Raw genomic sequence first — 16891 nt, 5'->3', positions numbered from 1 at the left:
TGTGGCCCAACCTTCTAGGCATTTGGGTAACTTTTTTCCTGTTTAACAAAGCCATCCAAGCACCACATCTTGGGGCGGTGCATTCCTTATGTTAACAAGATCTTGATAAAGAAGTGCTTTTTGGGGTACACCATGAAATCAACACTGATCAACATCTTGTGACCACATAAACATGAACCCACAAAGCCGCCTCATCCTGAGTTAGACTATAGTCCATCAAGAACAATATTTTTTACTCAGACTGGCAGCGGTTCTCCAATTTCTCAGGCCTTGCACATCACATACCACATCGATCCATTTAACTAGAAATGCCAAAGAGCGAACCCAGGAACCTTCTGTAAGCAAAACAATTGCTCTGCCCTTATTTCAAGTAGTTTTAGGACAAAAATAAATAAAAGCACTTCATGGAACACAGTATCTTTTAGTTACGTGGAAACCAGGCATTACTGCATCATCTCTCTTCTGTAACCATAAAAACGGAGTCAAAGGTGACCCCAAGCAGGGGACTGCAGTAACATTGTAGGGAAACGGTGTTTTTCCTCCAAAATGTATATCCCGCCCTAGCCCTGTAGGGTCAGGACCTGTGGATCATGGGCAGCCATTTCCAACTCCCCAAATGATACAGTATGTTAAACTAAGCTTATTCCAGTTCCAATGGATGACAGGGTTTACCCAGTTCAGACCCTGAGAAGGCCTCTGTGTACCATTGACAGATGCACAGAAATAGTTGCACTATGCCTGTTTTGTAACTGGATCTTCCAACACTTTAATTTAGAAACAACGGTCAAGGAAGCTCCCAAACTGGACAGAGGAAGAATTGGAGACCCCTGTAACCAGAGATGCCGGAGGTTGAATCTGGGACCTGCTGCAGCAGGCCAAGCAGATGCCCTACTTCTGAGACACAGCTCCTGCCCAAACAATGCAACCAGAAAGGGAATACGTACTTCTTGTGGTGGTATATCGAAGGATATTGTGCGCATGTCCACCTTGATGATGTTGTCTGTACAAGGCAAGACAAAAAACAAGCCTGCAGGAAAGAAAGACATAACCATGAAACAATAGGGCCACGTGACTTCCATTATACCTGAACATAGGGGTGAATCACGTTGCTTTGTACAGAATCAGAGCACTGGTCCATCAATCTCAATATGGCCTCACCAACCAACAACAGATCTCCAGAGGCTTTGGGGCCTTTCTTGGCCTTTCCCCAACGTTGAAGATTGTTTACATGGATACGTCATGTCCAACACAAGCACGTTTTCTTTCACCTCTTCTTTATGCCATTTGCTTCAAAATACTGTGCCATTGTTTGAATGTAGGTTTCCAATTTGTCATTAAACTGGAACCTTCCTGCTTTCATAAGAGACTATCTCTATTTACAGATTCTTGCTCTTTCATAGAACTCCACCCTCATTGCCAAATAATTACTTTTAAGTAATGGCTTCACACAAAGATAATAGAAGATCTCAACTAACTTTCTTGGAGTCCAGTTGATTAGGTTACAAGACAAACTACAAAGCAAGACAAACTACATCTTGCTATAACAAGACAAACTACAAGACAAACTACATCTTGCTATAACAGCTGGGTCTGGAATACACTGCTAACTGCAGTCTATACCTTTGTGCACCCTTCTTTGCTCTGGCCTGGGAGTTTTTATCTTGTAACCGACTTCAGTGTCAGTTGGGGATAAAGTTGCCAACTTTTCAACCAATCACTGCAGCTGTGTCTTTTACAGTTGCTCATCATGGAGGCAAGGGCAGTGGGGTGGGGGAGGTCACCATGTGGAATGGGGGTGGTGGTCACCTGTGCATTAAGTAGCCGTAAAGAGCAGACCAGGCCTTTTCCTGGTCATTTGACAGTGTATGCCACAAGAATCTGGGGGAATGGATTACAAAGAGATGATGGCCATTTATGCACTTGATCTCCTCTGTGTACATTCCCTTCAGATTGGATTCTCCTGAACTCACCATGTCTGGGATCAGAGAATCTTCACGGTTTCTGAAACCACTGAAAGCATGACTTTTCCTCTCCCTTTGCAGGGAAAGTCGATAGCAGCTCCTCTCACTCTTCAAGCCAGCAATTATTTTGACACTGTCCATCGATCGTTAGGGCAATAGACCATTGAAATTGACATGCCGTTTAAAGGGTTTAGCAAAGTAATGCTGGGTCCTTGATGGCACCAAAAGAATAAAAAGTGCCTTAGCTTGGCTTGGCTGGGGATTCTTCGCAGCAGAAGAATGCTGTTTAAATAAAAACACCCAGGGAAAAACTCACTGCAAAGCTGGCAGCCGGGGGAGGGATGGAGGGTAATCACCTTTATGCACAAAGGGTCTAGTAATATGTTGGACATATTTTGAATAACTAGAAAGAGTTTAGATTTCTCCCCTGCATTTCTCAGCCATAAGGAGTCTTAAAGTAGCTTACAAACTCCTTCCCTTCATCTCCCTACAACAAACACCTTGTGAGGTTGGTGGGGCTGAGGGAGTTCTGAGAGAACTGTGACTAGCCCAAGGTCAACCAGTGAGTTTCATGTGTAGGAGCATGGAATAAATCAGATTAGAGTCCACTGCTCACTCGAAATCCAGATTAGAGTCCGCCACTATTAACTACCACACCATGCTTGTATGTAGTGCCTATCAACATTTTCCTGGTGGAATAATATTGATTTCACTTCAGAGACTGAAGGGAAAGTGATTAGAATTCCTTGCATCTTTACAGAAGCAGGCAGCCTTCTGCAAGGTTTCTGGAAAGAAGCTCTGAGATATTGCTTTGTTTTTAGAATTAGGAACTTTGACTAGACAGAAGGGGAATGAGAGGCAGAAGAAGAAGAAGAAGAAGAGTTTGGATTTATATCCCCCCTTTCTCTCCTGCAGGAGACTCAAAGGGGCTTACAATCTCCTTTACCCCTCACAACAAGCACCTTGTGAGGTAGGTGGGGCTGAGAGAGCTCAGAAGAACTATGATTAGTTCAAGGTCACCCAGCTGGCGTGTGGGAGTACACAAGCTAATCTGAATTCCCCAGATAAGCCTCCCCAGCTCAAGCAGCAGAGCGGGGAATCAATCCCGGTTCCTGCAGATTAGAGTACACCTGCTCTTAACCACTACGCCACGGCTGAACCCACCCCAAAGAATTCTCTGCAGTCTCAGAACTCGCTACAGCCACTACCAACATGTTTAGTGGAAGAAGAGACTATAAAATCAGCAACAATTCAAGGGGGTGCTTCACAGCAGACAGCAGCAGAACAATACACTTTGAAGGAAAATCATGTTTCGCCTGTGAAAATATCACATAGTCCCTATTTATTCCCTGGAATGACAGAAAAGTCACACTTGTAATGGAAGGTCTCACTTATTTCTGGTCAGAAGGTGATTTCTCAGCAGAGCTGAAAGGAACATCTGAGTTTGCACGACAACCTAATGAAGGGGGAAGTAGACGTTTCAAGATAAGCAGCAGGATATGGCTGACAGACCAACTTCTCCAAAAGTGCCGCCATAGTCAAGGCAGAACCACAAACCACCAGATTGCTTGTACTTGTCACAACAAGTGAGAAGAACATAAAGATAATAGGGCAGATAGTGTGGTGGATGAAACAGTTCCACCTCTCCACAGACTTCCCATTTCTCTGATTTGGCCTAGATCAGGGGTAGGGAACCTGCGGCTCTCCAGATGTTCAGGAACTACAATTCCCATCAGCCTCTGTCAGCATGGCCAATTGGCCATGCTGGTAGGGGGTTGATGGGAATTGTAGTTCCTGAACATCTGGAGAGCCGCAGGTTCCCTACCCCTGGCCTAGATGTTTCTGGCTCGGTGGCCGTAGCTAGGATTATGCTCGGGGTGTTGTTGTTGCTAATTATTATTCTAAAGTTCTTCTTGTAACCACATCCTTCAGTCTCCAACAAAAATAGGTGAGACTTCTCTGTATCTATGTGTGAAACCAGTACTTAAAAATGCATTCAATGGTTGCAAGCTTGCCAGAATTCAAACGTAGACTATAATTAAATAGTAATAATTAAATAAAACCGCACTGCTCACTGCAAACAAAGCACTTTCCAATTAGAAAACAATGACCATCTGATATATTCTTGTTTTCATCACACATTTAAAGCAATCTCCTCTGTCTTTCTGTGACAGAATGCAGAGGAAAAGTTAATTTAAAAATGCAGGTCTGTCAAAAGCATAATTGTTTACACTCATAGGCCCCTTCCACACATGAAGACGAATGCATTTTCAATCCACTTTCAATGCGCTTAGCAGCTGGATTTACTGTGCAAAATAGAAAATCCACTTGCAAACGATTGTGAAAGTGGATTGAAAGTGCATTATTCTGCATGTGCGGAAGGGGCCATAGTGAAGAATGGAAGATCTTAGGAACAGGAGAAGCCACATGAATGTGGTATCCTACATTCTGATTGGCTAAAAAACTTTATGATGCGCAGAGGGAGGAGGATATTTCCCTGTGAAGAACTATCTGAGGTGCTTTTGGATAGTGAAGTTCCTACAGTTAAGAGCTATCTGCCTTAACTTCACTTTAAAGAATACTACCTCTGAAAAGAATAGTTGCAGTCAGTGTGTGGAAAACTGGCTTGCTCTGCTGGTTGACAGCTGGTGTGCTGTGTGTTGAAAGCAAATTAATACTCAGACTGAGTGAACTGGTGGAGGGTTATTGAGGAGCCCGGAGAAGGGCCATATATATAACCAAGGAGGGATAGATCTAAGAGGGAAGAAGAATTCTTAGGGCCTGTAGTCTGGAGTATTTGGGGGTTTGCTTTATTTTCCTCCAGATATAGTTATTTATGTTTTATTTTAGGGTTGTTTAACAGAATGAGGCTTGTGAGAGTACTGAATATATGTACCAGCCTGTATTAGTCATTGAGACTACTATCCATAAGCCAGTTTCATCTTAAGTATAAGTACCGTATATACTCATGTATAAGTCAAATTTTTCAGCACATTTTAATGCTGAAAAAGCTCCCCTCGACTTATATGCGGGTCATTAAATTTTTTTGTGTGTTTTTACTTTGGCGGCCAGCAGGGGCGCAGTTTTTATGCTAGAGGCACCAAAATTTCAGGGTACCCTCGGAAGACTCTCCTGATGATACCAGCCAAGTTTGGTAAAGTTTGGTTCAGGGGGTCCAAAGTTATGGACCCCCAAAGGAGGTGCCCCCATTCCCCATTGTTTTCAATGGGAGCTATTAGTAGATGGGGCTACCCTTTTGAGGGTCCATAACTTTGGACCCTCTGAACCAAACTTAACCAAACCTGGCTGGTATCATCAGGAGAGTCTCTTTATGATACCAGCCAGGTTTGGTGAAGTTTGGGTCAGGGGATCCAAAGTTATTGATTCCCATAGGGGATGCCCCATCCCCCATTGTTTACAATGGAAGCTAATAGTAGATTTTTCATTTCTGATAATATCCCTCTTAAAATCTAAGTTGGGTTACATTTGGACATACAGATGCTGATGAGGAATCCAGTTTTGAAGGATTTTAACTCTTGTGTTTTAGCTTGGTTGCTGGTTGAGCTAAGGTTCTTGTACTTTTAAAGTTATTGTTGATACCATATTGTTCTTATTGACCCTCTTTTCCACTTTACAGAGCTAGTTTACTGTTTTTCTTTGAAATAAATATTCAAAAACATTTAACCTACTGATGCCTCAATTGATGCTGCATTTCCCACCCTCGACTTATACGCAAGTCAATAAGTTTTCCAGTTTTTTGTGGTAAAATTAGGTGCCTCGACTTATATGCGGGTCGACTTATACACGAGTATATACGGTAAGTGGGAAACATAACATCAAGATAATGTCTAAGCTAACTGAAACTGAAAAAACTTATCAAGCCTGTGACTGAAAACCAAATACCGAATCTATGTGCCAAGCTCTTGTGTGTGTGGTATGTGTGTATATATATATATTCTTTTACCTTATCCATTCCTACTCTCCAAGTTATTTATCTCCCTTAAGTATCTCCTCTCTGTTAAATAAATCTTTGATTCTGTTTAAGTTTTAAATCTGCCCCAGTATTATTTTGTGTACCTTGTTAAGAGGTTTGCCTAGAAATGTTATAATAATGGGCTATCTTTCACCTTCTGGGAGTTTTACAGGGCTGAAGTAATGTGCTTCTGTACACAAATGCTACCATTTCTTAAGTACCTCAGTCCCTGAAAAGAAAAAGGCGGGAAAAATCTGACAAGACAAGTCAGTGAGTAGTTTCCTTACAATTCATTGAGTTTCTAGCCTTTAAGATCAAAGCTCAAAGAAGTATTGACAGTAGACAAATTTCAATACATAATAAAGTGCCTGTGAAATCGGCCACTATTTGGAAAATGGTCTGTCCTTAAACAATGAAATGTGAAGATTTGACAGCATACAAGCTACCATACTTGCCAATGCTATGCAAAGGAGAAGAGGTGTAAGTGTGTGGATTTGAAGGGGCAAATGTTACAAGGGTACTTAAACCCTTCCATACCACCTTTCCACTGCTAACCCTCACTCTTGCCCCCCACCCAAGTCAGGTATTCTAAGAAATCTTTGCTCGTCAAGAAAAAATGGCGGGGGGGTTATACAGAGAAAAGGAGGAGAAGGGTCAAGTTGATTATCCTGTTATTCAATGATACAAGTTTCAAACTTTGAGAGTAAGACCAAGCTAAGTACATGACTTTTAGGAAACTAGACAGAATCTGTTTAAATTTGGGGAACATTTGGGAAAAGACCCAAGCACATGCTATCATATCATTGGCAAACCCAAGAGTTACATACATCCTGTGGCTGAGCCTAATGTAATGCTTACCTGGTCCTTTTGCTCCTCCTTTTAAGATACGCCCCAGCCGGAAGATAATGGCTCGCTCATACTCCTTCACAATCTGCAATTAGAACAATAAGTGACTAAAATTTTTAACCTTATGTGCAGAAAAATAAAATCGTCTTTCAGCCTATTTTGGGCTGGGTTTTCAGGAAACGCTTACATGTTGCATGCCCATGATAATATAAAGAAACTGAATGTCTCAGTTGCGTTGGATGTGAGAGAAAAAGTGTAATTAGAATGCTTCCGTAATAGAGAACACAAGGGAAGAATAAACAGTACGGACAATTTATATTAAAATGGCTAAAGCTTATAATGCTCCTGGAGGGGTTACAAGCCAGCATTTGTTTTTCTGTCATCTGCTGCCAGTCTGGAAATAATTTCTGGTCTACCGTAAGGATGAAATTCAGTATTACCGTGTTTCCCCGAATATAAGATAGTGTCTTATATTAATTTTTGCTCCCAAAGATGCGCTATGTCTTATTTTCAGGGGATGTCTTATTTTTCTGTGTTCTGTTCGTCAGGCATGCTTCCAAACAAAAACTTTGCTATGTCTTACTTTCGGGGGATGCCTTATATTTCGCACTTCAGCAAAACCTCTACTATGTCTTATTTTTCGGGGATGTCTTATATTAGGGGAAACAGGGTACTTTGGTTGCTTGTGGTATACGTTTGTTTTGGAAAGTTATTTATTGCATTGATTTAACACAAAAAAAGGAGAAACTAAATGTAAACCAGAAATAAGATTTTAAGGAAACAGGGCTCTATTTGGATGGAATAACAAATTCTGCTGCATTCCTCTGAAGTCCAGTTTTAATCTTGGTTTGGAGGCAAAAGTACAAACCATGGTTTCTTGATTTGTTTGACTAGAATGTCATTAACAAAGTTTTTAAGAAACCAGAAAGTCACTATTTCTGATGTTATGTCAGGCACAAGGATTTCCCATGCCAATAAACAAAGATTTGGTGTTACATCTGAATGCAGCTCACGTACGGGGGGGGGGGGGGGGTTTCTGTCAGGAAGTTAGATCTGTAACAGCTCAGGCTCATTCTGCACAGCATATTTATAATGAGCTGCAATCTTTATAAAAGAACTCATCTTCCCTTTTTATAAATGAAAAACAAATTCATTTATAACGATTGCAACTCCTTATAAATATGCTGTGCAGAAGGAGCCTCGGAGAAAGAGAAACTTGTCTAACACACAGATTACCAATAATTCTGTAAGGTTTTCAGGCAACCAATATATGGAAGCTGAAACGCATTAGAAAATGGAAATCTGCTAGCGTTTTAAATGAAAACATGGTGTTTCTTCTTTAAAATGCTAACAGAAACAGGTTTCTTATATCAAAACCAACCGGAGGTGGAAGGTTAAATCTCCTCTCCCTTCCTTGCATGGCACTGAGGCAAATTGAGGCTGCACAGTCAAGCAGGAAAGCGGCTACAGCTTGGGGCAGAACATCTGCTTTGCAGGAACAAGGTCTCAGGTTCAACTTCCAGTTGGATGAAGGAGCAGGTGATGTAAAAGTCCTCAACTGAGAACCCTGGAGACCCACTGCCAATATTGATCTTGGAAGACCAAAATTTTGATTTTGTACAAGGCAGCTGCATATGTATGGAATAAGACGTGTCAAAGCTGAGATTTAGCTCAGTCACTGGCACACTCTCCAATAAGGAAGAGAATGCTATTCAAATGTTAATCCATTAGACAGAAGTGCCACACCTCAAATGTTTCCCAAGAACATTTTCTTTACCTTTATGCACATCCAGATGGAGATGGGGAAAGTCGCCAAGGTCAAAAGGAAGGAAACGATGACGAGCACCCATCCACACATGCCGAGGCCATGATCAGAGCCCTCTGGAGAAGACAGACACAGATGTTGAAAGATCAGGGCTACTCCTTTAAATGTAGCATACAGAAGTAAATGCCCCTAAAGCAAGATCTCTTCATCAAAGGATTACTACAGTTCTGAGACTGTTCATGTTTGGCAAATATATTAGTTTACTGGGCATAATTGCTCCTGACCATAATGGGGAAGACTGATGAATTAATTTGGGCAGAGCTTACTCCCTCATTCAGGATGTCCAGCATCCTGCGGCTTCTGCCAAGTGACTTTCAGCTAGTGACGTCCCAGGCCTAAATGGCGCCCGAGGGCTTGCCCACCTCCCTGTGGCGCCCCCCCCGGCTCCCCATACCCCACTTACTAAAGCAAGAAGGGAGAGCTGGGGAGGGCGGGGCTTAGAAGGGTGGCTTGGACTGGAGCCATGGGGCTGCGCACCGCCAACCCCCTCCCCCCTCCTTGCAGGCCAGGAGGATGGGGCGCTGCAGCCACCTGCCGCCGACCTCTGCCCCCTGGCCTCCCTGCAAGCCAGCGCAGGAGCCAGCCTGCAGGGAGGCCAGGGTGGGGGTGGGGCTCAGCGGCAGGTGGCTCAGGCCCCCCAGTGATGCCTGGAGCACCCTCACATAACAAAGTGGCGTGCGCCCAGGGATATGGGATACGCCAGTTCCCATTAACGGTACACCACTGCATTCAGCTGCTTCCATGCATAGCTTTACAATGGTAAGGACTAGACAGCTTAACAATATTAATTCTGGATAGCTGATTAAGTTTGCATACTAGTAAAACAATCTTTCCAGAACAAACAGCTTATTTTGTTTTAGCTTTATTGACATGGCTGTAAGATTCAGAGGACAAGCTGTGAAGCAGGGAGTGCTCCATTCAAATCATACCTCTGCCATAAGCTGCTTTTAAGCAAGCCAACTGCTCTTTCATCTGCAATACGAGGATAATACAAATGGCCTACCATACTTGGCTGTTGCGAGAACCACAAGAGAATCAGAATGAAGCACGTAGTGCTTTATTGAATATTAGAATAGAATGGAAACCCCATTCAATGAACAAAAAAACCCTATACAAATGCTTCCAGCATGTATGCATTGCAGACAGAATCATTTTAGCAGAGGCATTCCCTTTTAGAAGAAGAGGCATTCCTTTTAGAAGAAGAGGCATTCTTTTTAGAAGGCCTCTTCTAAGAGGCTGCTTGCAGCATGTATAGCTCACCTGCATTAAAAATAAAGTTTTTAGGTTAAATACAGCAGCCCTGGGCCCCCCACAAAATACCAATAAGGGCTTTTTTTCGGGTTGGCTGTACCAAATGCACACCCCAAGCACAAGCTCGTTGCTTTCTGCACCCCCACCCCCACACACACAATCTGCCTAAATCCGCAGAATCTGCCTAAATCTGCAGAATCTGCCTTGCTGTCAGATGAACATCTAGTCTCTGCTTAAAAGCCACCCCAGGTTTCTCTGTTGCTGCAGCAACTGCCGATAAAGTACAACCACAATGGTACTCCCACGTGGCAGGTTGCCCCACAGTTTCCCTGCCACAATGTCCTAGCAGAGGCCACCCTCAGGGCCACCAGGGATTTTACATTTTTTTTAAAAAAATCAGCCCTAGGATATAGTTGTATCAATATATCATTATGCTAATATGTGTCCCATTATGTTAATATGTGTCCCAGGTTGTCTGAATTCCCAGCTTTCACTTTTTAAAAAAGTCTGGGGCCCTTTTTCTTGTAGAGATATAAGGACAAAGGCACATCCCCATAATGAAAGGGACTAGACCCTTTTTTTTTTAAAAAAAAATGAAAGCTGGGAATTCAGAGAACCTGAGGCACATACTGGTATAATATCATATTAATATAATTATATTCTAGCAGTGAAATGAAAAAATCTCTGGGAGGTAAAGACAGGAAATGGTTACTGTGGGGACAGGGTTAAGGAAAATGGTTGTCCTGTGGGTGGGAATATTTGAATTTTTCCAACCACACAGCAGCTACCCAGACTCTACTGTGGACTTTCCCAAAACTCTGAAGCAAACCAGGTTTGCAAAAGATCACAGAAAAGTCAGGAAAACCCCAGGAGGTGCACAAACGCTCCAAAATGCTGTGGAGAAATACACACATCCACAGAAATCCCGGCTTCTCAATAGTATTGAACTCAGGGCAGATAGCCTGAGTAGGAATGACAAAGGGGAAGTTTGAATCAGGGTCATAGGCCTATTCAAAGCAAACCAGGACCTTATTTAAATTGTAGACTAGACCCATTCTTTTAATTTTAGTTGGTGGCAATTATCTTAACCATGCCCCAACCACAATTACTGTTAAACTGTGCAATCTGTTTGAAACATTCCCTTGCAGTGTGCAGGGGCAACCCATTTGACAAACAAGAGCGATTCAAATAACAGACCTCTGATGGGAAGCAACCATCCAGAAGTCAAGCCAAGGAAAGCCTTTCAGATTAAATGACTGGAGTATGAGCTCACGCTCAGAAATGTACACTCAGGACTCCAAAGGGGAAATTCAAGAGCTTGCCCCTCCCGGCATTGGCAAATATTTTGAGGAAAGGACAAGTCCAGAGGGAAGATCAACAGGAAGTAACACTGCAAAGCCCAAAGCCCTTGCTCAACTGAAGGAGGCAGTTTGCATCTATGTTGCAACACACCTAGATGATGAATTCTGCTCTGGATTCTTTGGTCCTGCAGTATCCCCAGAAAGCTCAAAGGGATAGCTGGAGAGGAGATAGTCATCTGGTGTAGCAAAGTTCCAGGGATAAAGGGAGATTTCATACACCTTGCATGTAGTCGCCACAGTGCGGCATCCACGAAGCAGCCGGGTCACATCTGGTTGACTAGAGGAAACTGTTACTCAAGAGGGCCGAAGGGCCGAATTGCCAAGAGGCAGCTGACATTTTCCTCTACCAAAACGCCTTGGGTACAGATCCTTTGCATTACTCCAAGGAGAGAGAGAAAGGGAAGAACAGTTCCTTCTCTGCCTTGCTACTGTTTGTGTTGCTGCCACGAAAAGTGATGCTGCAGAAGTGATTGTCGTCCAATTAAGATTACCCCTGGAGAAAGAAAGCTGTTGCTTGGCAAAGAAAGGATTTCTTTAATTGTTTTGCTGGCTGGCGAGAGTGGAGCCGTTGGTAGAATATTAACTGCACAGAGCTCAAAATCCAAGTGGAAAGCGCCAATACTGAGATAGCAAAGTTTTGCACTTGACTTGCATCCAGAACAGGGAAGGGATAATATTCCCAGCCTCACCCAGTGAGTGTGGCACAGTGGCTACAGGGGTGGACTAGGATCTGGAAGACCCCGGTTCAAATCTTCCCTTTGCCATGTCACCTCATTGGATAACCCTGGGCCACTGACTCACGTGCTAACGCACCTCTTAAGGTTGTTGTGAGGATAAAATAGAGCAAAGGAGAAGGATATGCGCTGTTTTGGGTCCACTGTGAGCATGAAGGCGAAGCATAAGTGAAATAAACAAACAGGTCTTCATTCTCGACTCTGACATGAACCCTGCTCGGTACACAGGGAGTAGAGATTTTACTTCCAGTGCTGGCTACACTAAGCAGTTACAATGCCTCCCCAATCATGGCATTATATAAGCTCACTAGAATGGGTTGTCGGCAGAAAATGTTTACGGAGTCAGAGACCCGCTATTTCACATGGCACTGAATGCTTTCAGGGCACAGATCAAGACAGCTTGGCCTCTTTTAGCTTTGCAAAAGGAAGGCGGAGGGAGTATGGTAACATCATACACATTTCAGAGAAGCGCAGCCGGAAGAGCTATTTAAATTCAATCAAACAGCTGGCGCAGCAGCTCCCAAACATAATTTCAGTCTCTTGCTTTCAATTAAAAGGACTTATTTAATGTAATCTGCAAAAGTCAAGAGGTACTGATTTTCCCTCGGATTGTACCACTTCAGACAGCAGGTGTGCTTGTATTCACGCGTGCATGTGTGTCTGTGTGTGTATGTGGAGGGATGAATGGAGAAAAACCTCCCTGCTTGTAGAAAATTAACATACCAAGGAGAATGTTTCAACTAGCTTTCTCACTGGCATGTTAACCTTTTATGTCCAGGGAATTTTTTGTTCTTATGGAAAACTATTCAAACTATTCCCCCGCCCCCAATTAAAATGGTATAATCTAGAAAGATCTTTTCTGCCAAATGTAAACAAACGGGGTCAATTGCTGTTCCTCTCCCTCCCAGCACAACTGCAGGCGAAAGAACATTACTTAGGTCACAAAGCTGCTCAAGCACACTGCCAAGGCTTCTCAGCGAAGGCCCACTGGAATCAGAAGGGGGTTTTCCTTGATTTTTCCCCCCAGTTTACTTCTGTGCCAACTCTACATTCCTTTTTCCTCACTCACCAGTGCCAGCAGACTCACAGCTGGCTGATACCACAAAGTCTTGGAATTATAGCTCAGCACTGTGTCAAGAGACACACAGGACCTCGAGCGATAAATACGCAGCACAAGACAAGACTTGTGATAATCCTCGCTGAACGGAGGGGACGGACGGAGTGGGAATGAGACTTTCTGCCTCCCTCTTCAGCCTCCTTGAGAACACACACATACGCGCCCCTCCGAGTGTTTCCACCCACAGGTCTGATCTAGCATGGATGTGTTGGAACCCTTCCACAGCACCCTTTCCTTGGTGCATCCCTAGGCCAAACGGGCTGACAGACATCAGTGGGCCCCAGCTAACCATTTAAGGCATAGGTGTCAAACTCGCGGCCCTCCAGATGTTATGGACTACGGTTCCCATCATCCCCTGCCAGCATCATAATGGCAGGGGATGATGGAACTGTAGTCCATAACATCTGGAGGGCCGCGAATTTGACACCTGTGATTTAAGGTGCCTCGCACACAGGGTCACTGCCAGCACGACCAGACAATTCAGCTGTCTCTTCAGGGAGAAGCAAGGCCCAAAGACTCAGGAGGTTTGGCTAAGGGCTCTAGTCTGTCCTTAAGGCAGCACCATGGGCTGTGTCCTTAAGGCTAGAGGACAGTACACCCCAATGTTTGGTGCCCACCATGCACAGTGCACAGAGAAGCCAACCCCAGACCACTAAGCAACAGGAGGTTAGGCTGGATAAAATACCAGCTGTCTTCCCATTCTGGCATCCCAGGCCCTTTCCTCTCTAGTATGGATGTTAGAATCCCTTGCCAAGAGAGACCTCAGCAGCTGTCCAGGGCTCAGTTGTCAGAAATGGGGCACAGTCCAGAAAGGTTTAAAGAACCAATGGCTGAAAGCAATGTCTCCCTGTTTTCCATGTCTTTCCCCTTGTGATTTATGTGTTTCAGCAGCATTGTGGAGGCTTGCAATTGACACAAGGGAAGAGCTAGCTCAAGTTTGGTTTGGGCAGCACTGCTTTCCTGTTTCTCAGTTAGACAGGATGGAATTATGCACTCTATACACTTCAGCAATAATTTGTCAGTTTTCATGCTGGAAAATGCGTACATACGTACATACACCCGGCAGCCAGGCTCTTATTTATTTAAAAAATTATCCCCAGCTTTTCTCTCCAATGGGGGGCCAACATTATTCCCTATGCCTGAATTTTATCCTCACAGCCATCACCTTGTAAGGTAGGCAAGACCGACAATGTGCCTGGCCCAAGGTCACCCAGTCAGCTGTCATGACAGAGTGGCGATTCAAACCCACAACTTCCAAATTACAACACTAACCAGTAACCCACACCGGCTCTCTGCCACTGCCTCATACAAGGAACTGAGAGCTAAAAGATGTTCGATAGTAAGAGCCCACATAATATTTTTTTCTCCGCAAAATACAAACTGTGCAGGGGCATCTGTTTCGGGTTTGTGAGTGTGTAAGTAATATATCCTGCTGTGTGCAAGAAACCCCTATTGTGATCAATCTATCCGTCCTGCTGGTTTAAATCCTGCCATTACACAAACTGGTTAATATCACCCTCAGCTGGTTAATATCATTTTCAGCTCGCTATCAGTCAAACATTTTCTGATTAGCAGAATAAACGCACACACACAAAGACCCCGGTGCTTTTTCCTCACTTGGCATTCACCCCTAGAACTCCTCAAGGAGGATTACTTTTTGACAACACGTTTTGCTTAGATACACAGGGGCGGGCGAGTTCTGCTTCGGCCAAGTTCCACGTGCCTTATTTTCAATACAAAGTTTAAGTCAGAGGGAAGGGGATGAAGGGGAAGCGTGGGAAACGGCTAAGAAGCCTGGAAGGCCGAATCCCAGAGGAATGCATCTTCCGAAACCATTCAGTCATAATTTGGGCATTCTTTACGCAAAAGCAAGTCCCTAGCCCTGAAGATCTCAACGCAAACACACGTGGGCTCAAAACCACCCAAAGCCACACAATTTGAGAATACAGAAAATGTCCACTGAAAATAGGGTTGCCAACTGAGTTGGGAAATTCTTGGAGATTCGGAGGTGGGGTCTGGGGAGGGGTCTCGGAAGGGTACAGCTGCCACAGAGTCATATGAGATGAGATAGATCAACTCTACACATTTAGGAAGCCATCATTTTCAGTTTGCAAGAGCTGAGCAAGGTTGTTCACTATGGGACGTTTGGGATAAATGGCTTCGTAGGGCCACCATGAGTCAGAAGCGAACTGACCAAACTTAACGCATACGATGGTCCAAAGCAGCCGTTTCCCCCAAGGAGATTATAGCCTGGAGATCAGCTGTAATTCCAGAAGCTCTCCAGGCTGTGACTGGAAGTTGGCAACCCGACTTAAAAATCAAATGTGGTCTGCACAAGAGCTGGCCACAACCCATAAACTCAAATGAGCCCTTCGGGGGAGGGCGGTATACAAGTTTAATAATAAATAAAATAAATAAAAATAAAATGTCTGCTTTCTTGTCTTGCTGGATGCCGAATTCAGATCAGACAAGTGAAACTCCAGTACTATTGTGAAAACAACCCCCCACCCACCCAAAAAATCCAGCATGCCTTGAGCCAGGCATCCCCCCTCCAAAAAACCCCAACATGCTTCCACCTACAGAAAACCACCACCTTCTCTAACATGGACAGTTATGGCAAATCTTTGCTTAAGGGCAGTAGTGCCAAACTGAACACTGTTGCATGTTGTGCAGGGAATCTATTTTCTCCCTTCCTGAACGCCAGCAGCAAATTCAGCCTGGTCCAGTGTCATGCCCCTGTAATGATATCTCAAAAAGCCAACCAGCATCCTTCAGAAACAACCTGTCCAGCCGTCATCACTCAAACGCACTCTGTGTATGCTCAGAAAGGCTTGATCCTTCACGCTTTAAGCAATACAGAATTACAGATTCGGGGGAGGGGGAGGGGGGTCAGATTAAAGAGCCGAGAGCAACAGGTTCCCCACGACGGGGATGCTGGACGACACTAGTCTCTCCCAGCAGAGAGAAGCGAACAACCCCTATCCGGAGGCAGGGGCGCAGGCACTCTGCCCGCGCTCAGAAGCACCTCAGCCCTGAACGCAGCCCAAGTTCTAGCGTGGTGGGAAACGCAGCTGCAAGAGGGGGTCTTCTTTGACAAAGACCCCTCTGGGACGGGTGGGGCGCCCCCCCAAGGTGCCCGGGGCTGGGTCCCTTACCGCCGATCTTGAGCTCCCGCCTGCCGCGGTTGGCGTTGCCCTTCTCTGCATCCTCCATGGCGCCCACGGACTTGCCCAGCCTGGCAGTTCTCGGTTCCTCCGGCGGCGAATGCGGACCGCGGGGCTCCACCCGCCCAACTTGACTCCGGGGGAGGCGGAGACACCTCCGGCGCGCCTCGCCCACCTGGCCCGCTGCCCGGCCCACCCGCCAAGCGCCGCCCAGCCGCCCAGCGCCCTTCTAGGGTGGCGCGGCAGGCAGAAATCCAACAGGAGAAGAGGCATGGTTCGTTGCACGCGCGGCGGGGGGTGGGGAGAGAATTCACCCCTTGCCTCGTACGTAGTATCTAAACGAGGTTGACCTCGGTTTTTTGTTCCGCCCTGCATGAGCGGAAATGCAACTGGGAAAGTTTCACCTGTTGGGTTTCTGCAGTGCTTGGACCTTTGCTACAGGGTATTTTGCCTCTCCCTCGCGTGCAAGGCTGTTCTGGGGGTGTTGGTGGCTTTCTTACCAGCGGACGTTCAACAGGAGCGGCATCTCCGTGTCCTTACAGACTTCACCTACTGAATTTCGGCCTGCAGTGCGCTTACTAAATGATATGTCGTCGAGCCTCTTACCGATCTTGTCAGAGCTCCTCCTGTCCTGCGCCTGCCTGCCTTCAACAGGACAG

The 16891-nt window shown here is 45.0% G+C and overlaps 1 protein-coding gene across 1 annotated transcript in view; it reads right to left on the bottom strand.

Annotated features, from left to right (window-relative positions):
• The window catches only part of STOM (stomatin), a 32727-nt gene extending 16361 nt beyond the window's left edge, over window positions 1–16366 (bottom strand). Inside the window, exons 1-4 of the mRNA XM_048513452.1 lie at window positions 16224–16366; window positions 8558–8661; window positions 6793–6865; window positions 945–1027 (exon numbers count right to left, since the gene is read on the bottom strand). Of these exons, the coding sequence (XP_048369409.1) occupies window positions 945–1027; window positions 6793–6865; window positions 8558–8661; window positions 16224–16281 (318 nt within the window). The 5' untranslated portion in view covers window positions 16282–16366. The remainder of the gene's footprint in view (window positions 1–944; window positions 1028–6792; window positions 6866–8557; window positions 8662–16223) is intronic.
• Between the last annotated feature and the right edge of the window lie 525 nt (window positions 16367–16891).

The sequence above is a fragment of the Sphaerodactylus townsendi genome, linkage group LG12, assembly GCF_021028975.2.
Source record: "Sphaerodactylus townsendi isolate TG3544 linkage group LG12, MPM_Stown_v2.3, whole genome shotgun sequence".
NCBI classification, from domain to species: domain Eukaryota; kingdom Metazoa; phylum Chordata; class Lepidosauria; order Squamata; family Sphaerodactylidae; genus Sphaerodactylus; species Sphaerodactylus townsendi.
This window is presented reverse-complemented; position numbering and strand designations above follow the sequence as displayed.